The 17,713-nt window shown below is 40.8% G+C and overlaps 1 protein-coding gene across 1 annotated transcript; it reads left to right on the top strand.

Moving 5' to 3' along the window:
• Positions 1–312: 312 nt before the first annotated feature.
• Positions 313–15,772, top strand: sppl2 (signal peptide peptidase-like 2). Its single transcript, XM_030751850.1, is given in 16 exon segments — positions 313–330; positions 333–392; positions 2,009–2,125; positions 2,662–2,844; positions 2,947–3,036; positions 3,456–3,595; positions 4,355–4,497; positions 6,459–6,555; positions 7,541–7,657; positions 8,959–9,040; positions 9,130–9,204; positions 9,284–9,346; positions 9,454–9,553; positions 10,570–10,647; positions 11,969–12,129; positions 15,079–15,772. Coding segments are annotated over 16 exon segments (1,710 nt in total). The 3' UTR covers positions 15,265–15,772.
• Positions 15,773–17,713: the final 1,941 nt, after the last annotated feature.

A 17,713-nucleotide genomic window follows, 5' to 3' on the forward strand; every position in this document is an offset into this window, starting at 1 on the left:
TAAACTTGATTAGATATCTGCATTTTGGGCGCTGAAGATAAAAAGCACGGCTCTGTAACTCTTGGTACAGGTTTTAAATTGTTTTAAATAGTATATTTAACTGTAAAGCTACATGGTAATATTTTCGGGATTTCAACGACGGCTTCTATTTTTACTGTTTTTTGACAGTCTTTTAACCAATCAGCTAAGGGCTGAATCGCACATGACAACATCAGCCAATCCAGCGTAGCCGAACAAAATGGGCGCGGCCTGTTAGAGAAGGCGGTGGGGGTTCTCGCGCAGGGGACTCGAGCAGGAGCGGTTGGTTGGTTGATGGGGGAAACAACAACAACAAGCTAGGCAACATGAGGGTCCCTGAAACACTGATCTGGGCCGTCTTTCTCATCCAGAAGGTGAGAGAGACCGCGTCTGTTTGTTCGAAATCTGCTCCTTGGTACCTGTTCGTCGCGCAGCAGCCCATGGTTAACAAATACGGATTGTTTTTCCTTGCCGCTCTCCGTTAGTATTAGCATGAATGCTATGCCTGTTAGCTTGCGGAGATCACCGTGGGCCCTGGAAACCTACACAACACTCACCTTTTGATGGAGCATTAATGAAGTAGGATTAGTGCTGATTCACCTCATCACTGAAACTAACGCTGGGTTTATCTTAGCAGTGATTAGCCGACAGTGAGTCGGATGTTAACTTAGACTGCGCTAGTGGTGTAAAAAATACGGCAACACGTCTGAAATCAGACTTTAGGAGAGAAATTTCATTGCCCGACACAGTAAAGCCAACTAACTGAGTCAAACTGTAACAGATATTAGCCGGTTTTCTGCTTTGTGTTCAGTGGGGGGGTTCATATCACTAAGGGTTGTCATGCTTTTATATTAGGCTGAAAGACAGAAAGCAGCGGTATTACAGAGGCGTTTAAAGCCGCAAATATCACTGCAGAAACCCTGATTATAGGAGCTGTGATTGCGCTTTTTTTATACGTGGGAGGCTGTAGTTTGTAGTGCCGTTTAGCATTATTATACATACAAGAACTGATAATATTGTGTGCACCCCATTCATATCAAGAATGGTATACTAAAGTCCACTTAAAAAGGTTATGAATTGAGGATTACACCCTCTCAAACAGATGCTGGGGTCTTTTTTTTGTACATTGACAGTTAAGGACCTTCATTTAAAACGTCAAGAATGAGGTAAACTCCTGCCTCCTATACCAACTGAGACGTTTTTTAAATTACAACTCCAATATAAGGAATCTAGCTATGAGACCAGCTATAGTCGGTAAAGTTACTCCAGCACAATCAAGCGAGTTTGGGAGAAAATGTAGGCAGTTATATCCACATATTCTGGTAATGTCCTAAAATTTTGGGATGAGGTGTCCAAGGCACTTAAACAAGTACAGGTACTCCACCACAATTTGATAAAGGATCCAAAGGAGACACATTTCAGGTTGAATACTGAAGGGCATCGATAGAAGAGCTAAACCAATAGTTCCCAAATGGTGAGCCTTGAGGTTCTGCGTCAACCGCATATTAGTACTGTAGCTGTGCAAAAAATAATTCATTTACTTTATCAGTGCACATCAAATGCCTCAATTGTGAGTGAGGAAGATAACGAGGTAAAACTGATGACTTTATGTAGGTGGACAAAATTGCCTAAAGAGAAAAAAATTGTGAGAGGTACATTTTTATGGCTGGGAGAGGAGTTAATGCTAACATGGTGCCAAGCAAGAGGCACTTGTAAATTTTGTCTCTGGTAAAGTGTTGGATCAGAACCAAAGGCAGCAAGAATGTTTGTTGGGTTTTGTGTAGTGTCTCATAATGTGATAGAGGCAACTTGTATGATAGTGGAGCTTGTGTCAATGTGAACAAAAAAAATGCCTTTTTACTGTTGCCTTGTTAATGAGCTTTCTTCAGTTTAACAGCAAAACATCAACAGTTCTATTGCATGTGGAATTCAAGGTTAAAATATTTCTTGGACATGTGGAATGATCCAGACATTATTTTCATGTTGACAGGTGGTGGGAGAGTATGGCATGGCCCATTTCAGTGACAAGGGCAAGAGCAAAGGAAAAGATTACTGCATATTCTTCAACTCTCAGTGGGCACGTTTACCTCAGGACCTCAATAAGGCAGTAAGTCACTAACAGAGAGGTATAACCAAACATAATCATTCAAATTGCTTCAAGGCCACACAGTGCAGTGAGGCTAAACCACAGCGTACAATAACATCTTTTCTTAGAAAGACACATACGGGAAGCTGAAATGTGATCTCCACTTTCATTGCCCGCTAGGACTTGAGCAGTTACTTTCTGAACCAAGTGCAAACACTGGAGATCTTTATGAATGATATCAGAATATAGTAGGTACACTCAGCAGGAAATAAATACAGGAATTACAGTTTCTCAGTCATGCTTGTATCAGGGTTTTATTTTTGGATATTGGTGTATAATGAGAAACAAAACTGTACAAATAGTCTTGTAGAAACACAAGGATCTTTATGGCAGGGCAGCCTCTTTTACACTAAATGAGGAGAGTTTTTTTTTTAGTTCCTTAAAAGAATAATAAACAGTATGTTATGACTAAAAGTTAATTAAAACAGTCATCATCATCTTGAATTACTGTATTTAGATACCTCTGACAGAGTTCTCCCAAACTTTTTGTTTCGCAGTCACGTCTCCAGATCTACGACTTGACAACATCGGTCCTGTGCTCAGCCTCTGAGGTCCCAGAGGGTGGCTTCCCGAACCGTATCCCCATGGTGATGAGGGGCAACTGCACTTTCTATGAAAAGGTTCGCCTGGCCCAGATTAATGGTGCCAAGGGCCTGCTCATTGTCAGCAAGGACAGACTTGTAAGACAGTTGTTCGCAGCTATTCTGTGTCAGAATTAAACAGATTTTAGTCCATTGCAAGTCAGAAATGTGTTTGTTGTTTTATTTTGTTTTTTCCTACAGACACCACCAGCAGGAAACAAGACTCAGTATGAGGAGATTGACATTCCTGTAGCACTGCTCAGCTACTCTGATATGTTGGACATAAGCAAGGTGGGAGGTCGAAACTGATGTCTTTCTTTTCCTGTTTGCTCACTTTAGAAATTCTACACCTGGGAATTTAAAGTGGCTGTATTATGCCATTTCTAATGTTGTGTCATATACATTCACTGGACACTTTATTAGGTACACTCTGGTAGTACCTGGTTGGACCCTGTTTTGGTTTCAGAACGGTCTCAATTCTTCAGAGCACAGAGTCGACCAGGTGTTGGAAATATTTCTCAGAGATTATAAAATAATAATAAAAACAGAGTATAAAATGAGGATTATTTTGAACTATGAATCATGCATAATTACTGTAGTATAGAGTCCAAGAATAACAATATGCAGGTTGAAATCAGGCAAATACACCAAAGTTTTACGCTGTGCTCGGAATTGGTAACTTGATCTAATGCTGTTCCTTACTTTTACAGACCTTTGGTAAAGGACAGCTGGTTGCTATGTACGCACCCAACGAGCCGGTCTTGGACTATAACATGGTGATCATCTTCTTGATGGCAGTAGGAACGGTGGCCATTGGAGGCTACTGGGCTGGCAGCAGAGACAGCAAAAAGTGAGTGAATGATGGATTCAAAGTGGAATAGCCCACAATGTTAGATTTCCAGCTGTGTTGCGGGATGACGGTGGGATGATTCAGGCTTTCTTTGTTAAAATGTGATGTTAATCTGGACTGACCAAAACTGCATTAAGCGGTACAACAGTAAAATGATGCAAGTTTTGGTTAACACAAAGATTCCTGAAGCATGTGCACATCATGCTTTTAGTCTCAGCTACTAAATTTACATCAGAGATAATTCATCAGGAGAGGCATCTCCAGAGAACATTTGTCAGTTTTCCTGGCAAAGAACTGCAAGTGCATGTTCGTGACGACTGACTATATGTGCTTCTTTTCAAACCAAGCAATCTGCATCTTACCACTGTAACTTCACTAAAGGGCAGCACTGTTTATTTGAGTATGGGTGACTCATCGGCTTAAGCCAATCCAAATCTGTCCTTTTGGAGTTTTCCAAGGTGAATGAGGGCACAGTCAGATGGGGTCGCTGACGCACAGCACCACAGGCAAAAACACATTTGCGATTATGAGTGTGTGTTTTCAACTCAGGATGGAAGTAAAAGCCAGCCAGCTGACCATATGACAGTAAATATTGACTGTTGATGGCAAGGTGGTTATCCTGGATGTTTTGGCAAATCACCAAACATCAGGGAGTAATCTGCAATTTGAGATGTGAAAGAAAAAAAACCTCAGAGCAAGCAAATGTATATAGATACTGTTTGTCTTTAGAGTTACTCACTGCTGGTTGTCTCCCTGCAGACGGTACATGAAGCACAAACGGGACGATGGCGCAGAGAAGCAAGACGAGGAGACCGTAGATGTCACCCCCATCATGATTTGTGTTTTCGTCGTCATGTGCTGCAACATGCTGGTGCTACTCTACTTTTTCTACGATCGCCTGGGTACGACGGGGACACACACAATCTGTACACAGAATATAACTGCTGCTATACTAGTCGTGCTGGAGGAAATCTTTAAAAGATAAGAAATACTTAGGTCAGAACCACCTTTATATGACCAGTAAATGATGGTGGTTTCTTTTCTGCCCAGTATTTATTACTGCCTTGGGGGGGTTGTTGGCCTCTCAAAACCTTTAATTTGTCCTTACTCACTGTGGCTTGGCATCACTCGGTATGGATTTTCCCTGGATTGAAGTTGTGGAAAAGATGTGAAAAAATCTCAAAAAAACCCAGCATAGACTATGTGCAAAAAAAAAAAAAAACCTCAAAGTGGGGGAAAAAAAGGAAAACACCCTTAAAATTAAAAATGTGTATAAAAAAGAAAAACACTGTGCAAGAAAACATGGACAGAAAGGTGAACTCAAATGAAATTTTTCCACTTGAGAAACAAATGAAATCATGAGGATGTGCTTATTTTTACTGACTCTCAGAAGCAGGTTTAACAAACTCGAATCCTGATCTGAAATGGTTCCAGAGCTGCTGATTTAGGTCAAACCTCTCTGAGTATGTTCACTCTGAGTTAAGCGTTTGTGAGAGTAATGGAGACAATAACATAACCCCACCCCTAGTGATGAATCATCTTAAATAGGTTTCACTGGCTATAAAATTGTTTTTACCTGTATCTTGCAGATGTCCTCATTTTCCTTGACTGAAACATGCCTGAATGGAGAAATCCTGAACTTAGTGGGCAATCACTGTCAAATTTTTAAACTAATTTAAAAACATTCTCAAATTTCTTCTCTTCACTTGGTAAATTTGTGCTCTTTTTATCTACAGTATATTGCACACTCAGTTTAATAGCGTACTCAGATTAGACACATTTGCCTGTCTGTAACCTGTCTGTAAAGCCATTGGTGGTAACAAAGTAGATACCTGCAGCCATGTCTCTGAAACGCACAGCATTCTCAAAGTTCCCTTAAGTCCTCACGAAGTCCTCTTGTTCTTCAGTCTCACATGGTCCACGATGATAGAATGCAGGTATATCACCCCTGCATCAGTCTCTTAAGCTTAGACCCATCTTCTTTAACTTCGCTTCAGAACTACTTTGCTTCCAACGTTGTTGCTATGCTGGACACTTTCAGCCTGATCAGCTGCTCTGTGATACCAACAGTGTGAGCAGCAGCAGCACCATGCAATGAAAGACATGGTAAGCAGACAAGATCGAATTAATTTATCTGAAAAGTTGGAAAATTCCTGTATTGCAGTAGCAAAAATGAACACAACCTTTAAAAATAGCTTAAATAAGAAGAATAAATATATAGCTCAATAAAATAAAACAACAAAACAAATATTTCCATAAGGTAAAAACTAAATAATAGAAAGGAACTCAGTTAAGTAGACTAAGGGCAAATTAAATTAAATGAGCTAAATAAGAAAAAATTTAAATGCAATACAATATAATAAACTGAAGAAAAAAAGGTAAAGAAATTTTAAAAATTAACTGTAACAAACTGCATGCACAGCACACACAGGTGCAAAAAGAAAATATATGAAATAAGATAATAAAAAACAGGATTGCTGGTTAAAATGTCAGAGCTTCTAAACTAATCTTATTAAACAAATGGAGATAAACATCTCTCCATTTAGCTCCAGTTTTAGCTGAGATTCCTCAGAGATCATTTCCTCTTGCAGAGCTGCTTGCTGTCCAGCATTACACTGCAGTAGATTCAGACTCTGCTGAGTGCAAATAATGGCTGCACTGATAAAGGGCTTAATGGCTGAGATAACATTTCCCCTTTAAACAGATTAAAAAGCTGCTGAAAGCTGCTGATGGTGATAGTGTAAAACAGTGAAAGCAATACCACTATTCAGGCATTTAAGGAGCAGGGATGACAAAGAAGTGTGTTGCCTCACATGATGATATGCGCTCATCTGCCTACTTCTGTTGTTTCCTCACTGTTTAGCCATTTGGGTCATCAGGATCTTCTGTTTGGCCTCCTCTGTCGGCCTGTACAGCTGCCTGTGGCCGTTTGTCAGGAGACTTCCTTTCTGCAAGTGCAGGTAAGACCTCGGTCACATCAATGGGTGTCATAACGCTGTAAACAACATGACATTTGTCTTTTGCTCCCCACACATATGTTTTTTTTTTTTTTTAATTTTGTTTTTATTTCAGTTTCAACACCTATACGGTCATATGTCTACAGACCCCCCACTCAACAACCCCAGCTTCCCACTAAAAAATAAATAAATAAAAGGAAGCAGTAGGTTAATGGAGCTTGACATCAGTGATTAATAAGCTGGTAGTACTATTTGACTTGATTTCAACAGATGGGACTCCACCCTTTGTGCAAAGAAAATTTCTGTGATGAACACTTTCACTCCAGTGGGGGAAAGAAAAAAAAATTCATACAGTACGGTCATTTTGGACTTTTAATGATTTCTTTGAACTGTTCAGCATACATCTACAATGAGAAGAACTGAATGTACAAGTTACTATATATATATATATATATATATATATATATATATATATATATATATATATATATATATACACAAATATATATAGTGAGAGAGAGAGAACCCAATTCTTGTTTGTTTGTTTTTTGTTAAGTCAATTAAAATGTGTGCTGTAAAGATGTATTCCACCATGGTTCAGCAGTTCAAAGACATCATTAAAACCCCCAAATTAACATGACATCAATTCCCATGATGTGTATATGAAAACTTCTGACCACAACTGTAGTTACTTTGAACTAAAATGCCAACTGTTAAATGGTTCAGGAACCTTTTTGGAAGTTTTTTTCAGAGATGTGGATCCAACAGTTTCATAACACCTTTGTCTGCAGGAAGTTAAAATATAAACTTTGTTTGTTCAACCTAATTTCTTGTGTTTGTAGACCAAATGATTACTGGTGAATAATCTGCAGATTAATCCATAATTAAAATAATTATTTAGTTGCATTGCATGCTTTATAGTGACTGTGTTTCCTTGAGAAAATGTGCTGTTGTTATGGTTGACATTTGGTCCATGTTTTGACAACAGGATCCCGGAGAACAACCTGCCGTACCTGCACAAGCGGCCGCAGATTCGCATGTTGCTGCTGTCAGCCCTCTGCATCAGTGTCAGCATCATCTGGATGGTGTTTCGCAATGAAGACCAGTGAGTGCCAAAAAAAAAACGTTGAATTACTTCCTCTGCAGATACAGACACAGGCTCCACAGGGTTTCACAGTCAGAAGATACAAGCTGCGATGTGCTGACCAGAGAACACGGAAGGATGGTGAAATTCACCAACTTGTAGTGATGACAGGTGACATAATCGTTAGCGGTGAAAAGGAGGCCAGGTACCAAGTTAAACTTGAAGTGAATATCAATGGGAGTAAGGGATACTGTTGATTGACATATGTAGGTGGGGTAAATAATCAGGATATACCAGTAGTAACAGTAACTGTGATAGGTTGAAATTAAAAAAAAAAAAACAGGATCACATAAACAATCCTGCACCAAGTTTCAGTTTTGTCACCACAGTATTTTCTTTACAAACTGAGTACTGCGTATATCGGTGAAGTGAAGTAAGTGTCTCCTCTGTTGGTTCGGGCTGTCCTCTTTTTAATGTCCTGCAGTGTTTTATCTCTTGTTTTATGAATATACACACCTGACCCCAAAAATGATTTGGTTGTCACTGTAGGTCTCTGCAACTTTTTATTACCACTAACCTTTTGTAGCTATCTACACTACAGCCCATGAATTATGATATTACGACAGCCCTGCATGTAAATTTGTTACCTACATAGCTAGAGCCTGAGATGTCCAGTGTTGCGACCAACTGTTGGCTACAAAGCAATGCAGAGTGCAGATAGCTTTATTTGTGGATGGGCCTTTAAATGCTGAACTTGGATGAGAAATATTTTTGCATTAAAGGGCAAAATTTTAACTATAAACTGCGACTGAAAGCATCGAAGAAACACAGCCGAAACTTGAATAGTTTGCTTTCAAATGGCAGATATCAAGCTCAGTATTGTGGTCATAGTAGATACTTCATCACACCTGTCCAGAAGTCTTACCATTCAGGCCCCTCTTACCACTCAGGCAAATCATTACTTCCTATTGTGGGCTTGTCCAGAAGTGAATATCGTCTGGCTTAAAATTCAGAATGAGGCTAGTGATTGTATTTGGGGAAAATGTCACTTTCACTTGGAAAGATGATGATTTTTTTTTGTCCTGTATAAAAATGATAAAAGTGTTGAACCTCTCTGCTGAAGTATTAAAGGTGTTGAAACTGTTGGTCTTACAGACTCTGCTGCAGAATTTCTTCCAGCACCCAAGAATTTTGGTTCGAGGGCAGAATTATTGTGGGTGTGTTTATTGGGTGGCGTAACATCTGTGTGTGATAACACGTTTTGAGGTACATGATACGGTGATGGTGCTGGCTGACTAACACTCGTGTTGCGTATCTTCCAGGTGGGCGTGGGTGTTACAGGACGCCCTGGGGATCGCCTTCTGTCTCTACATGCTCAAAACAGTCAGGCTGTCCACATTTAAGGTGCCAGATCTGAGCCATAAAAAGACGTGTTTACTTTGTGTGAAGCTTTGGTTCCAAACTCACCTGATTTGTTTTTCTCCCTCCTTCAGGCTTGCACTTTACTAATGACGGTCCTGTTTGTGTACGATGTTTTCTTCGTATTTATTACACCTTTCTTCACAAAGGTATGTCAGAACTGTTGTCACACAAGACTCTTCAGTCTTTGTCGACTGTGTTGTTTTACCCCTTACCTTCTCTCCTCAGAGTGGGGAAAGTATAATGGTGGAGGTAGCGGCTGGTCCCTCTGACTCCTCCACACATGAAAAGGTGAGCCTACATTGTACACCTCAGTTAAATCTGACAGCTCTCAAATGCACCTCTCAGCTCAGAGGAAGTGTAGTTGATGGTGACACCAATGTTTGTGTTTTCTTCAGCTTCCCATGGTGCTCAAAGTGCCACGGTTAAACTCCTCCCCTCTGGCTCTTTGTGACCGTCCCTTCTCGCTCCTTGGCTTTGGAGATATTTTAGTACCAGGTATACAAATGTTTTATCATAACACAGAACGCTGCAACCACACTGATCACTGTCACAGATGGCTAAAGTGTGTGTAGTAAGAGATGTTGTTCCTCTCAAATAATGAAGACATTATGGTTTTTCTGTAAATATATATCCACAACCACATTTAAATTATATGCCTATATGTCAAGTCATGTTATGTACACAGCACATGTAGGCACTACTGATGTTCACCAAAGAGACATAACTGAACTGTTACAGTAACTTTAAAACAAAGTTAAAAGAATAACTGTAGAAGAACCATAAAAACAAACAAACAAAAAAGCTTAAGAAAAACGCCTGGAACACCTCACCAAAGAGGCGCCCAGGAGGCATCCTAGTCACATGGCTGAACCACCTCAACTTCGGTGGAAGCTCATTTCTGCCGCTTGTATTTGCGATCGTGTTCTTTCGGTCACTACACAAAGCTCGTGACCATAGGTGAGAGTAGGGATGTAGATTGACCAGTTGATTGACAGCTTCGCTTTCACGCTCAGCTCCCTCTTCACCATGACAGACTGGTTATTTGCTATATCATAGAAATGTGTAAAAAATAAAAACTGAAGTGGCAAAATTTGTGCCACTGAAACAAATTAAACTAAACTAAACTGAAACAAATAAACCTTCTCTGGAAACCAACGGACACTGAAATTAACTGAAGATAAATAGCCAAAATGAAAAAACACATAAGACTATAATACCACAGAGTTAGAGTGGCCTTCCAGCTGATCTCCAGAGCACCGTGGAGTTCAATGGGCTGAATCATTCAGGTACCGCCTCAGCGGCAATGTGGACAGCGAGCCAGCTGGAAGGAAAACAGAGACTTGAGAGAACTTTCAAAGCAAGAGCAAGGGGATTGTCCACTTGGAAATCAGTTGCAGATGACATCTTTCTCTCAAACAGATTTTAAAAAAGAATTAAAAAAATGGATGTCTGTTAATATGGCTGGTGTCTTTCTCTTTGTTCTGAATATTTCTTTGCTTTTTTCCTCTCAGGTCTGCTGGTGGCGTACTGTCACAGATTTGACATTTTAACTCAATCCTCGAGGATCTACTTTGTGGCCTGTACAGTCGGTATGCATGTGGTCTTGAGGGGAGGATGAAGGGGCTATACTCTGTGAAATATTGATGTTATGATGAGCCTTGTTCAGATGGGAATGAGATTGATAAGGGGATGTGCTTCTCTGTAGATTAACCCAGGCAAAATTATCATGGGGCATGTAATGTAATAAATATGGATTATTATTAAGACTAGCCAATAGAGAATATCAGCACTTAAGTTTTCCTATCCTGATCCTCTTATTTTGTTTCTGGTGTAATATTGATTTGCAAATAGGCCGATATCTCTGTGTTAACATGTCTCCACTGATTCCATGACTCAAAATGCAAAAGTCCTGAACCTTTATTCACAACTTCCGCCATCACATAAGTCTAAGATGAAGATTTTTTTGTGTTTTCATTAATTTTGATCTTCTGAATATTTTCTTATTTAGGTTTATTCTCCAGTAACAGAAAATGTCATTTTAAAATCCTGCTGATTTGTTTCTTGAGCTCTGCTTGTTTCTTTGGAAATGGAAAATCATTTTTTGTGTGTAAATGACTCTTCAGCCCTTCTGCAGCAACTTTGGGAATTATGTTCATAGTTAATAAAAGAACAAGCAGCTCATCCTGCGAGGGGGAAAAAATACCCCTCAGAAATCTACTTGAGATTATAGGAACGTTTCTCCAGATGAGATTTAAATTAGAGGATCGGCCTGTTCACTGAAAAACAGCCGAAAACTGTGGTAGTAACTAGGATTAAAATACAAAAAAAAAATGCTGTGGGTGGGATTAAAATCACATCTGTGATGTTAAAAAAATCTTCCCACCTCTGGTAGAGAATAATAATTTTAAAAAAAGGCACAAAAAAAAAGGTCAATAATGCACACACATGGTTACACATGTGAATAGGATCAGGAGTGAGATGCAAACCCCCCCGAGGAAAAGTAAAACATCAGAATAGGTCATCTCAAATTGTCAGGGTCAGGGATCTTAAATTCATTTAGCTTGATCAGCGCTCTGATATTAGAATAGAATAAAATAGAATGCCTTTATTGTCATTATACAGAATGTACAATGAGATTCAGGTGATTTTTGGAGTAGAAGGAGCTGAAAATGTCTTATAGTTTTCCAGATGGGGTACAGGCTTTAGGGACAGATGGACAGAATAAGCCTTAGGACAAAAGACAGTAACTTCCCACATTTTTCAGGTGGATATAGGTCGATATGTAAGCTAGACTGAGGATGACCTTTAAATACGAATAAAGCAGTGGACCAACGTACACTGGTGTGAAAGGAATACCTGAAAATGTGCAGGATCTAAAGTGATGTCTGTCTCTGTCTCTCTCCCTGTCAGCTTACGGCATCGGCCTGCTGATCACCTTCGTGGCACTGGCCATGATGCAGATGGGTCAGCCGGCTTTGCTCTACCTGGTGCCTTGCACTCTGCTCACCAGCCTCACTGTAGCGCTGTGGCGCAGGGAGTTGCCCCAGTTCTGGACTGGAAGTGGATTTGTGGTGAATACCAGTTTGATATGACTGCCTACTGCCGAAGAACAAAAAGACTTTAAAAAAAAAAAAAGAAAGAAAGAAACAAAGAAAGAAAAACGACAAAACCAAAAAAAAAAAAAAAAACTAGTGTTAAATAACATTCAGACTAAAGTAGAATTTCAAGTTGAGTAACCCCTTTAAATAATTCCATCTGTTCCAACTGCCTCTTTCTGTTTCACTGTCCCCCTCCTTCCCTCCATTGCTGCTCCTCACCCTTTATTTTACTGTGGGTGTGCTCTAGTCTGCTGCTGAGGGCTCAGCTGTCTGTGAATGTCACTGCAGGTATTCAAACTGGGCTTTACACCACCATTAAACATCCCGACGGGCGTACTACGAAGCAAGATTAATGGGTTAGTGAACTATGTTGAGCCTGAAGTCAGAGTTTTCAGTGTCGCACGGGTGGCTGTCTTTGAACCTGGTTAGATCACTGTGGCAACTGATGCTGAACACATAACCTGGTTTGGAGCAGGTTCTGTTTAAAACCTGCTGAAAGTCTCACATTTTCACTGATTCTTTATAGATTCAGATTCTCTGCTGAAGGAATATGTTTTATAAATGCCATGTGTAGCCCTGTCACCAGCAAAAGAAGTCGTGCTGTAAAGTCACAGCAGTGCAAACTATGCGCCAACAAGTAGCAGGAATCTGTCTGTCGGACCTGAATGCCCTGAGTAGCCTTTAATGTTTAAAGTTTCAAAGCTCTACTATGCAGCAGTGCTTTGTCTTATCCTGAACAACAAAAAAGTGGCGATAGCTGCTGCAAACAGTGGCAGCAGATCTAGAATGACTTAAAAACAAACAAGACTGGTTGACGTAAAAATCAAGCAACTGTAGAAGCAGAGGAAAAGGTCTGCCTGTCCACGTGTAACTGGTTTCAAGTGGCAGATGAGGTGACAATTTAGCTCTGCCACTGAGTGGAATATTATATTAACTTATGAATTCAAATGATTAGCTCTAATGCTTTCCTTGCAGCACCAGTGTTGATTTTTGCTGATAATCTTTATACACTATATTGCCAAATGTTTTCAGTCATCTGCCTTCACACATATGAACTTGAGTCACATCCCATTCTTAATCTATAGGGTTTAATAGGATGTCGGCCCACCTTTTTCAGCTATAACAGCTTCAACTCTTCTGGGAAGACTTTCTGCAAAGTTTAGTTTATGGGAATTTTTTTTTTTTTTTGGCCACAGCGGCTTTTTGTGACAGTGGAGAGAGACAGGAAATGGGGGAAAGATACAGGGGAAGACACGCCGGCAAATCGGCACCGGGCCGGGACGCGAACCTGCGCCGCCTGCACCGCAACGCGGCGTGTGTATGTGGTCGCCGGCTTCACCACTAAGCCACCCAGGTGCCAGTTTATGGGAATTTTTGACCATTCTTCCAAAAGCGCATTTGTAAAGGTCAGACACTGATGTTGGGTGAGAAGGCCTGGCTCACATTCAGGTCTGTCAAGTTCTTCCACATCAGACCCACTCATTCATGTCTTTAAGGTCTTTGCCTTGTGCACTGGTGCGCAGTCATGTTGGAACAGGAAGGGGCCATCCCGAAACTGTTACCACAAAGTTGGGTGCATGAAATTGTCCAAAATGTCTTGGAATGCTGAAGCATTAAGAGTTCTTTTCACTGGAAGTAAGCAGCTGTGTCTAAATCCTGAAAAACAACCCCACACCAAATTTTACACTTGGCACAATGCAGTCATGCAAGTACCGTTCCCCTGGTAGCCTCCAAATCCAGCCTCATCCATTGGATTTCCAGGTGGAGAAGCATGATTTGTCACTCCAGAGAACATGTCTGCCCTGCTCTAGAGTCCAGGCAGCGTGCTTTACACCCTTGTAACCGATGCTTTGCATTGTGCTTGGTGATGTAAGGCTTGGATGCCAAATGCTTGGCCATGGAAACCGTTTCCACAAAGCTCTCTATGCACTCACTGTTCTTGAGCTAATTTGAAAGCCACATGACATCTGGAGGTCTGTAGCAATTGACTTTGCAGAAAATTGGTGACCTCTGTGCACTCTGCGCCTCAGCATCCACTGATCCCACGCTGTCATTTTACGTGGCCTACCACTTCATGTTTGAGTTGCCACTTTATAATAACACTAACAGTTGACTGTGTAGTGAGGAAATTTCATGACTGGATTTATTGAACAGATGGCATCCAATGACGGTACCATGATGGAATTCACTGAGAGTGACCTGTTCTTTCACAAATGTTTGTAGAAGGAGTCTGCAGGCCTAGGTGCTTGGTTTTATACACCTGTGGCCGTGGAAGTGATTGGAACACCTGAATTCAATGATTTAGATTTGATGAGTGAATACGTTTGGCAGTATAGTGTAGCTCTCTATCACCCATTCCTGTGATAATATGAAATAGGTGGTGCTTATTATGTCAAGACTACAAGTGAAAAGATGCATCAGATGCCCCCTCTTTATGTGAGCATGCAGAGCCTGAGGCAGAAAACCTGAGTGAACAGAGGAAGCTGATATCCACTGTTGGGATACCTGTTATCTCTGACTGGGCTTTTAGGTTTTGTCGAGCCAGCTAATGCAAAGCAAGCCTGGCTGTGTTGAACTTGCTTCGTAGTACCCCCCCACCCCACCCCGCTCTCCTAACTTTGTTTCATTTCTGTAAACTAGTGATCAGATGGCAAACTCTGACTTCATTAGTGGGGCTGATGTTGATGTAGATTACCTTTCTGTGTAGTTTGATGGGGATAAAAACCTTAGTGGGACTTTTCTATTGTTCCATTCAGGAATACCTCTGAAAACAAAGCTTCATTTCCTGGGGTTAAATTTTTAACTGTCTAGCATTCGGTCTGTTTGTCTTCAGCTGTCCTGTAACTCCTGTCACTAATTTTAGCTTTCAGCCTGATTCCTTTCAGCTAACTCACACAGACATTTGTTTTCTGTCTCCTGCAGCCTGCCATAGTGCTCGCACCGATCAACTGCACACAAACCGCCACGCCACAGACCGAGGGGCCCTCAGCTAAACCTGAGCCAGAGGCCACAGAGGAGCAAGCCAATAAGAGCGAAGACACCCCTCAGCACCCACCTCAGCAAACGCCCTCGGCAGAGGGCAACGAGGAGGAAAATAAACCTAACTGAAACAAAGTCTAGTACGGCACTTTTCCATTTCACTATGTTGATTTTGTTCTGTTTTATTTCCACAGTGTGTCTGAGTTAGTGGAACGTTTCACGTACGGATGCTTGTTTGCGCTCAGTGCAAAGTGAGGAGCAGAACGAAGTCGTGTTTTCTGAATGTTGGACTCAGCAGGGTAGTGAGGGAATCAAACTGCCGAACATAAGCAGCCTAACAGCACCTGCTACCATACAGTCTGCACCACCCATAAGGGGAGTGAAAAGTCAAATCTGCAAACTGTTCTGCTGAAAAAACACTAAATATTTCCACTGCACTCAGCTCTCAGCCAGCCTCAAGGCCTGGTCACACCAGCAAATGTCAGTGTAACCAGACCAATAACACCAGTGCTAAATAACCTATTTAGAAAAGTACCCCTACAGAGTATTGGTTTTCTTTACAGTGAAGAAGATATTCACCATTTAAAAAGCTGAGATCTTAAACCCGAGTTTAAAAAAAAAAAAAAAAAAAAAAAAAGCCCTTTCCCCCAACTCCTTTAAAACCTGACGGACAATAGATGCTGAGATGTTACAGATCAGTGAAATGGGGGAAAACCTTCACATGTTCACTTCTTTATGATTCAAACTACTTTAAATTTTCATTGCTGTATAGAAATGCTGGCATAGTCATAAAAGGAATAGCGGTAATTAATGATTTCACTGCAGTTTGCACATTCTGTAAAGCCATTCAGTGAGCTGAAAGAGGCGTGTTTGACAATCCTAATTTGTCCACAACAGTTCTTGATTAACTTTCCTAGGTGTTCCTAGGTGTTGGGAAGTTGTTTTTCTGAACTATGGAAATAATTCTGCCATCATCCCTTCTGTGGTCTATCAGGCCTTTTGGTGTTGCTGAACTGGCCACTGTATTTATTTTTGACCCCTCCCAAAGTTTTTGCTCTCTGATAGGTTTATTTTGGTTTTTCAGCCTGATGATGGCCGCCTTCACTTGCACCTCTTGGGCCTCATATTTAAAATTACAACATAAAGTTATTAAATACAAATCCAGCATTTTGAAATAACTTCAAATATTATCTATCCATCCATCAATTTTCTGACGCTGGGTTCGGGTTGGCAGCAGTCTAAACAACTCCTCCAGCTCACACCAAGGTGTCCCCAAGCCAGCTAATTCTTCAGCATGTCTAGGGTCTGCCCCGGGGCCTTCTCCTGGATGGACATGCCTGAAACAGCTCTACTCTGCCCCCACACACCTGTATGAGTCTCTAAGGGAGAGCACAGCCACCAGATATTATATAATGGGGAACCGTGTATAAAAATAGCTGTAATTCCTAGATAGTTATTACAGTACTTTTGTTAAACACAATGAGGTGAAGGTCTGCATTTCAGTCACATATTGATTTACTTTTAAATCCACTGTGGTAGTGTGGTAAGCGCTTTGAGTGCTCATACTGAGTAGAAAAGTGCTATGTAAGAACTAGTCCATTTACCATTTACAGAGGCAACTCGCATCATGGACCTAATTGCAAGTCATCTGGACCTGCCAGCTTGCTCTCCTGTTTGTGAATGATTTCACTAGAATCTTGTAGTGTTGAGTTCAGATGAAACAAAGAGCCACTTAAAGATCCTCTGGGTCAGGATGGAGTCACACTCACTGAGCTTCAGACCCAAATATTAAACTGTCCCATTTTTCTGGTGTGACCGGCCTTTAAGCGTCCCGCTGAGACTTCTGCTTTACCAGAGAGCATCTGCATTGTGCTGCTCAGTTATGCATTAAAAAAGAGATGGCAGTAGCTCTGCAGACCCATCATTTTTCAAGCACTTTTTTTTTTTTAAACTGAATCCCCTAAATAGCCCTTCTGAACTTTTTTTTGTTTTGTTTTTTCCTTCCTCTACTACATTTTGAACCACACCAGTCAGAGCACAAAGTGGCTGAAGAGTTTCATACCCTTTAAAATGTGGTGCTATCATTATTGTTGTTTAAGCCAAAGCTATTTTGTTTTTACCTCATCATACTTTTGTTACATTTTGTTTTTGCATGCTTTTATTTTGATTTTACCCCATATAAAAAAAACCAGTGTATAAACCAGACTTTGTAAATGTTGCTGATGGCCTGACCGCTGAAGCCACTGCAGTCTGGTTCTCCCAGGAGTCGCTCATGTTGTCTTAAGAGTTGGTTTTGGCCTTACCGTGTCCACGTCAGGGGTTGCTGGACAATGTGTCACCTGTGAAAGTTGCTTTATGAAAACCGTGAGTGCTGGACTCAAAGTGCTGCAGGTTTACGTGTTAACTGAAGAGTGAGTGGTTCTGGTTGTTCTTAGTTCGTATTTAAACAGTTGCACAGTATTTTAACTCATGGACCGACTTTTTGTCGGCTCGTGCGTGTATGTGTGTGTTTATGCATAAATATAAGGGTTTAAAGAAATGGAAATCAAGGTAACACTATCTGCCCGATATTGGTCCT

Source organism: Archocentrus centrarchus, chromosome 17, assembly GCF_007364275.1.
Source record: "Archocentrus centrarchus isolate MPI-CPG fArcCen1 chromosome 17, fArcCen1, whole genome shotgun sequence".
NCBI lineage: Eukaryota > Metazoa > Chordata > Actinopteri > Cichliformes > Cichlidae > Archocentrus > Archocentrus centrarchus.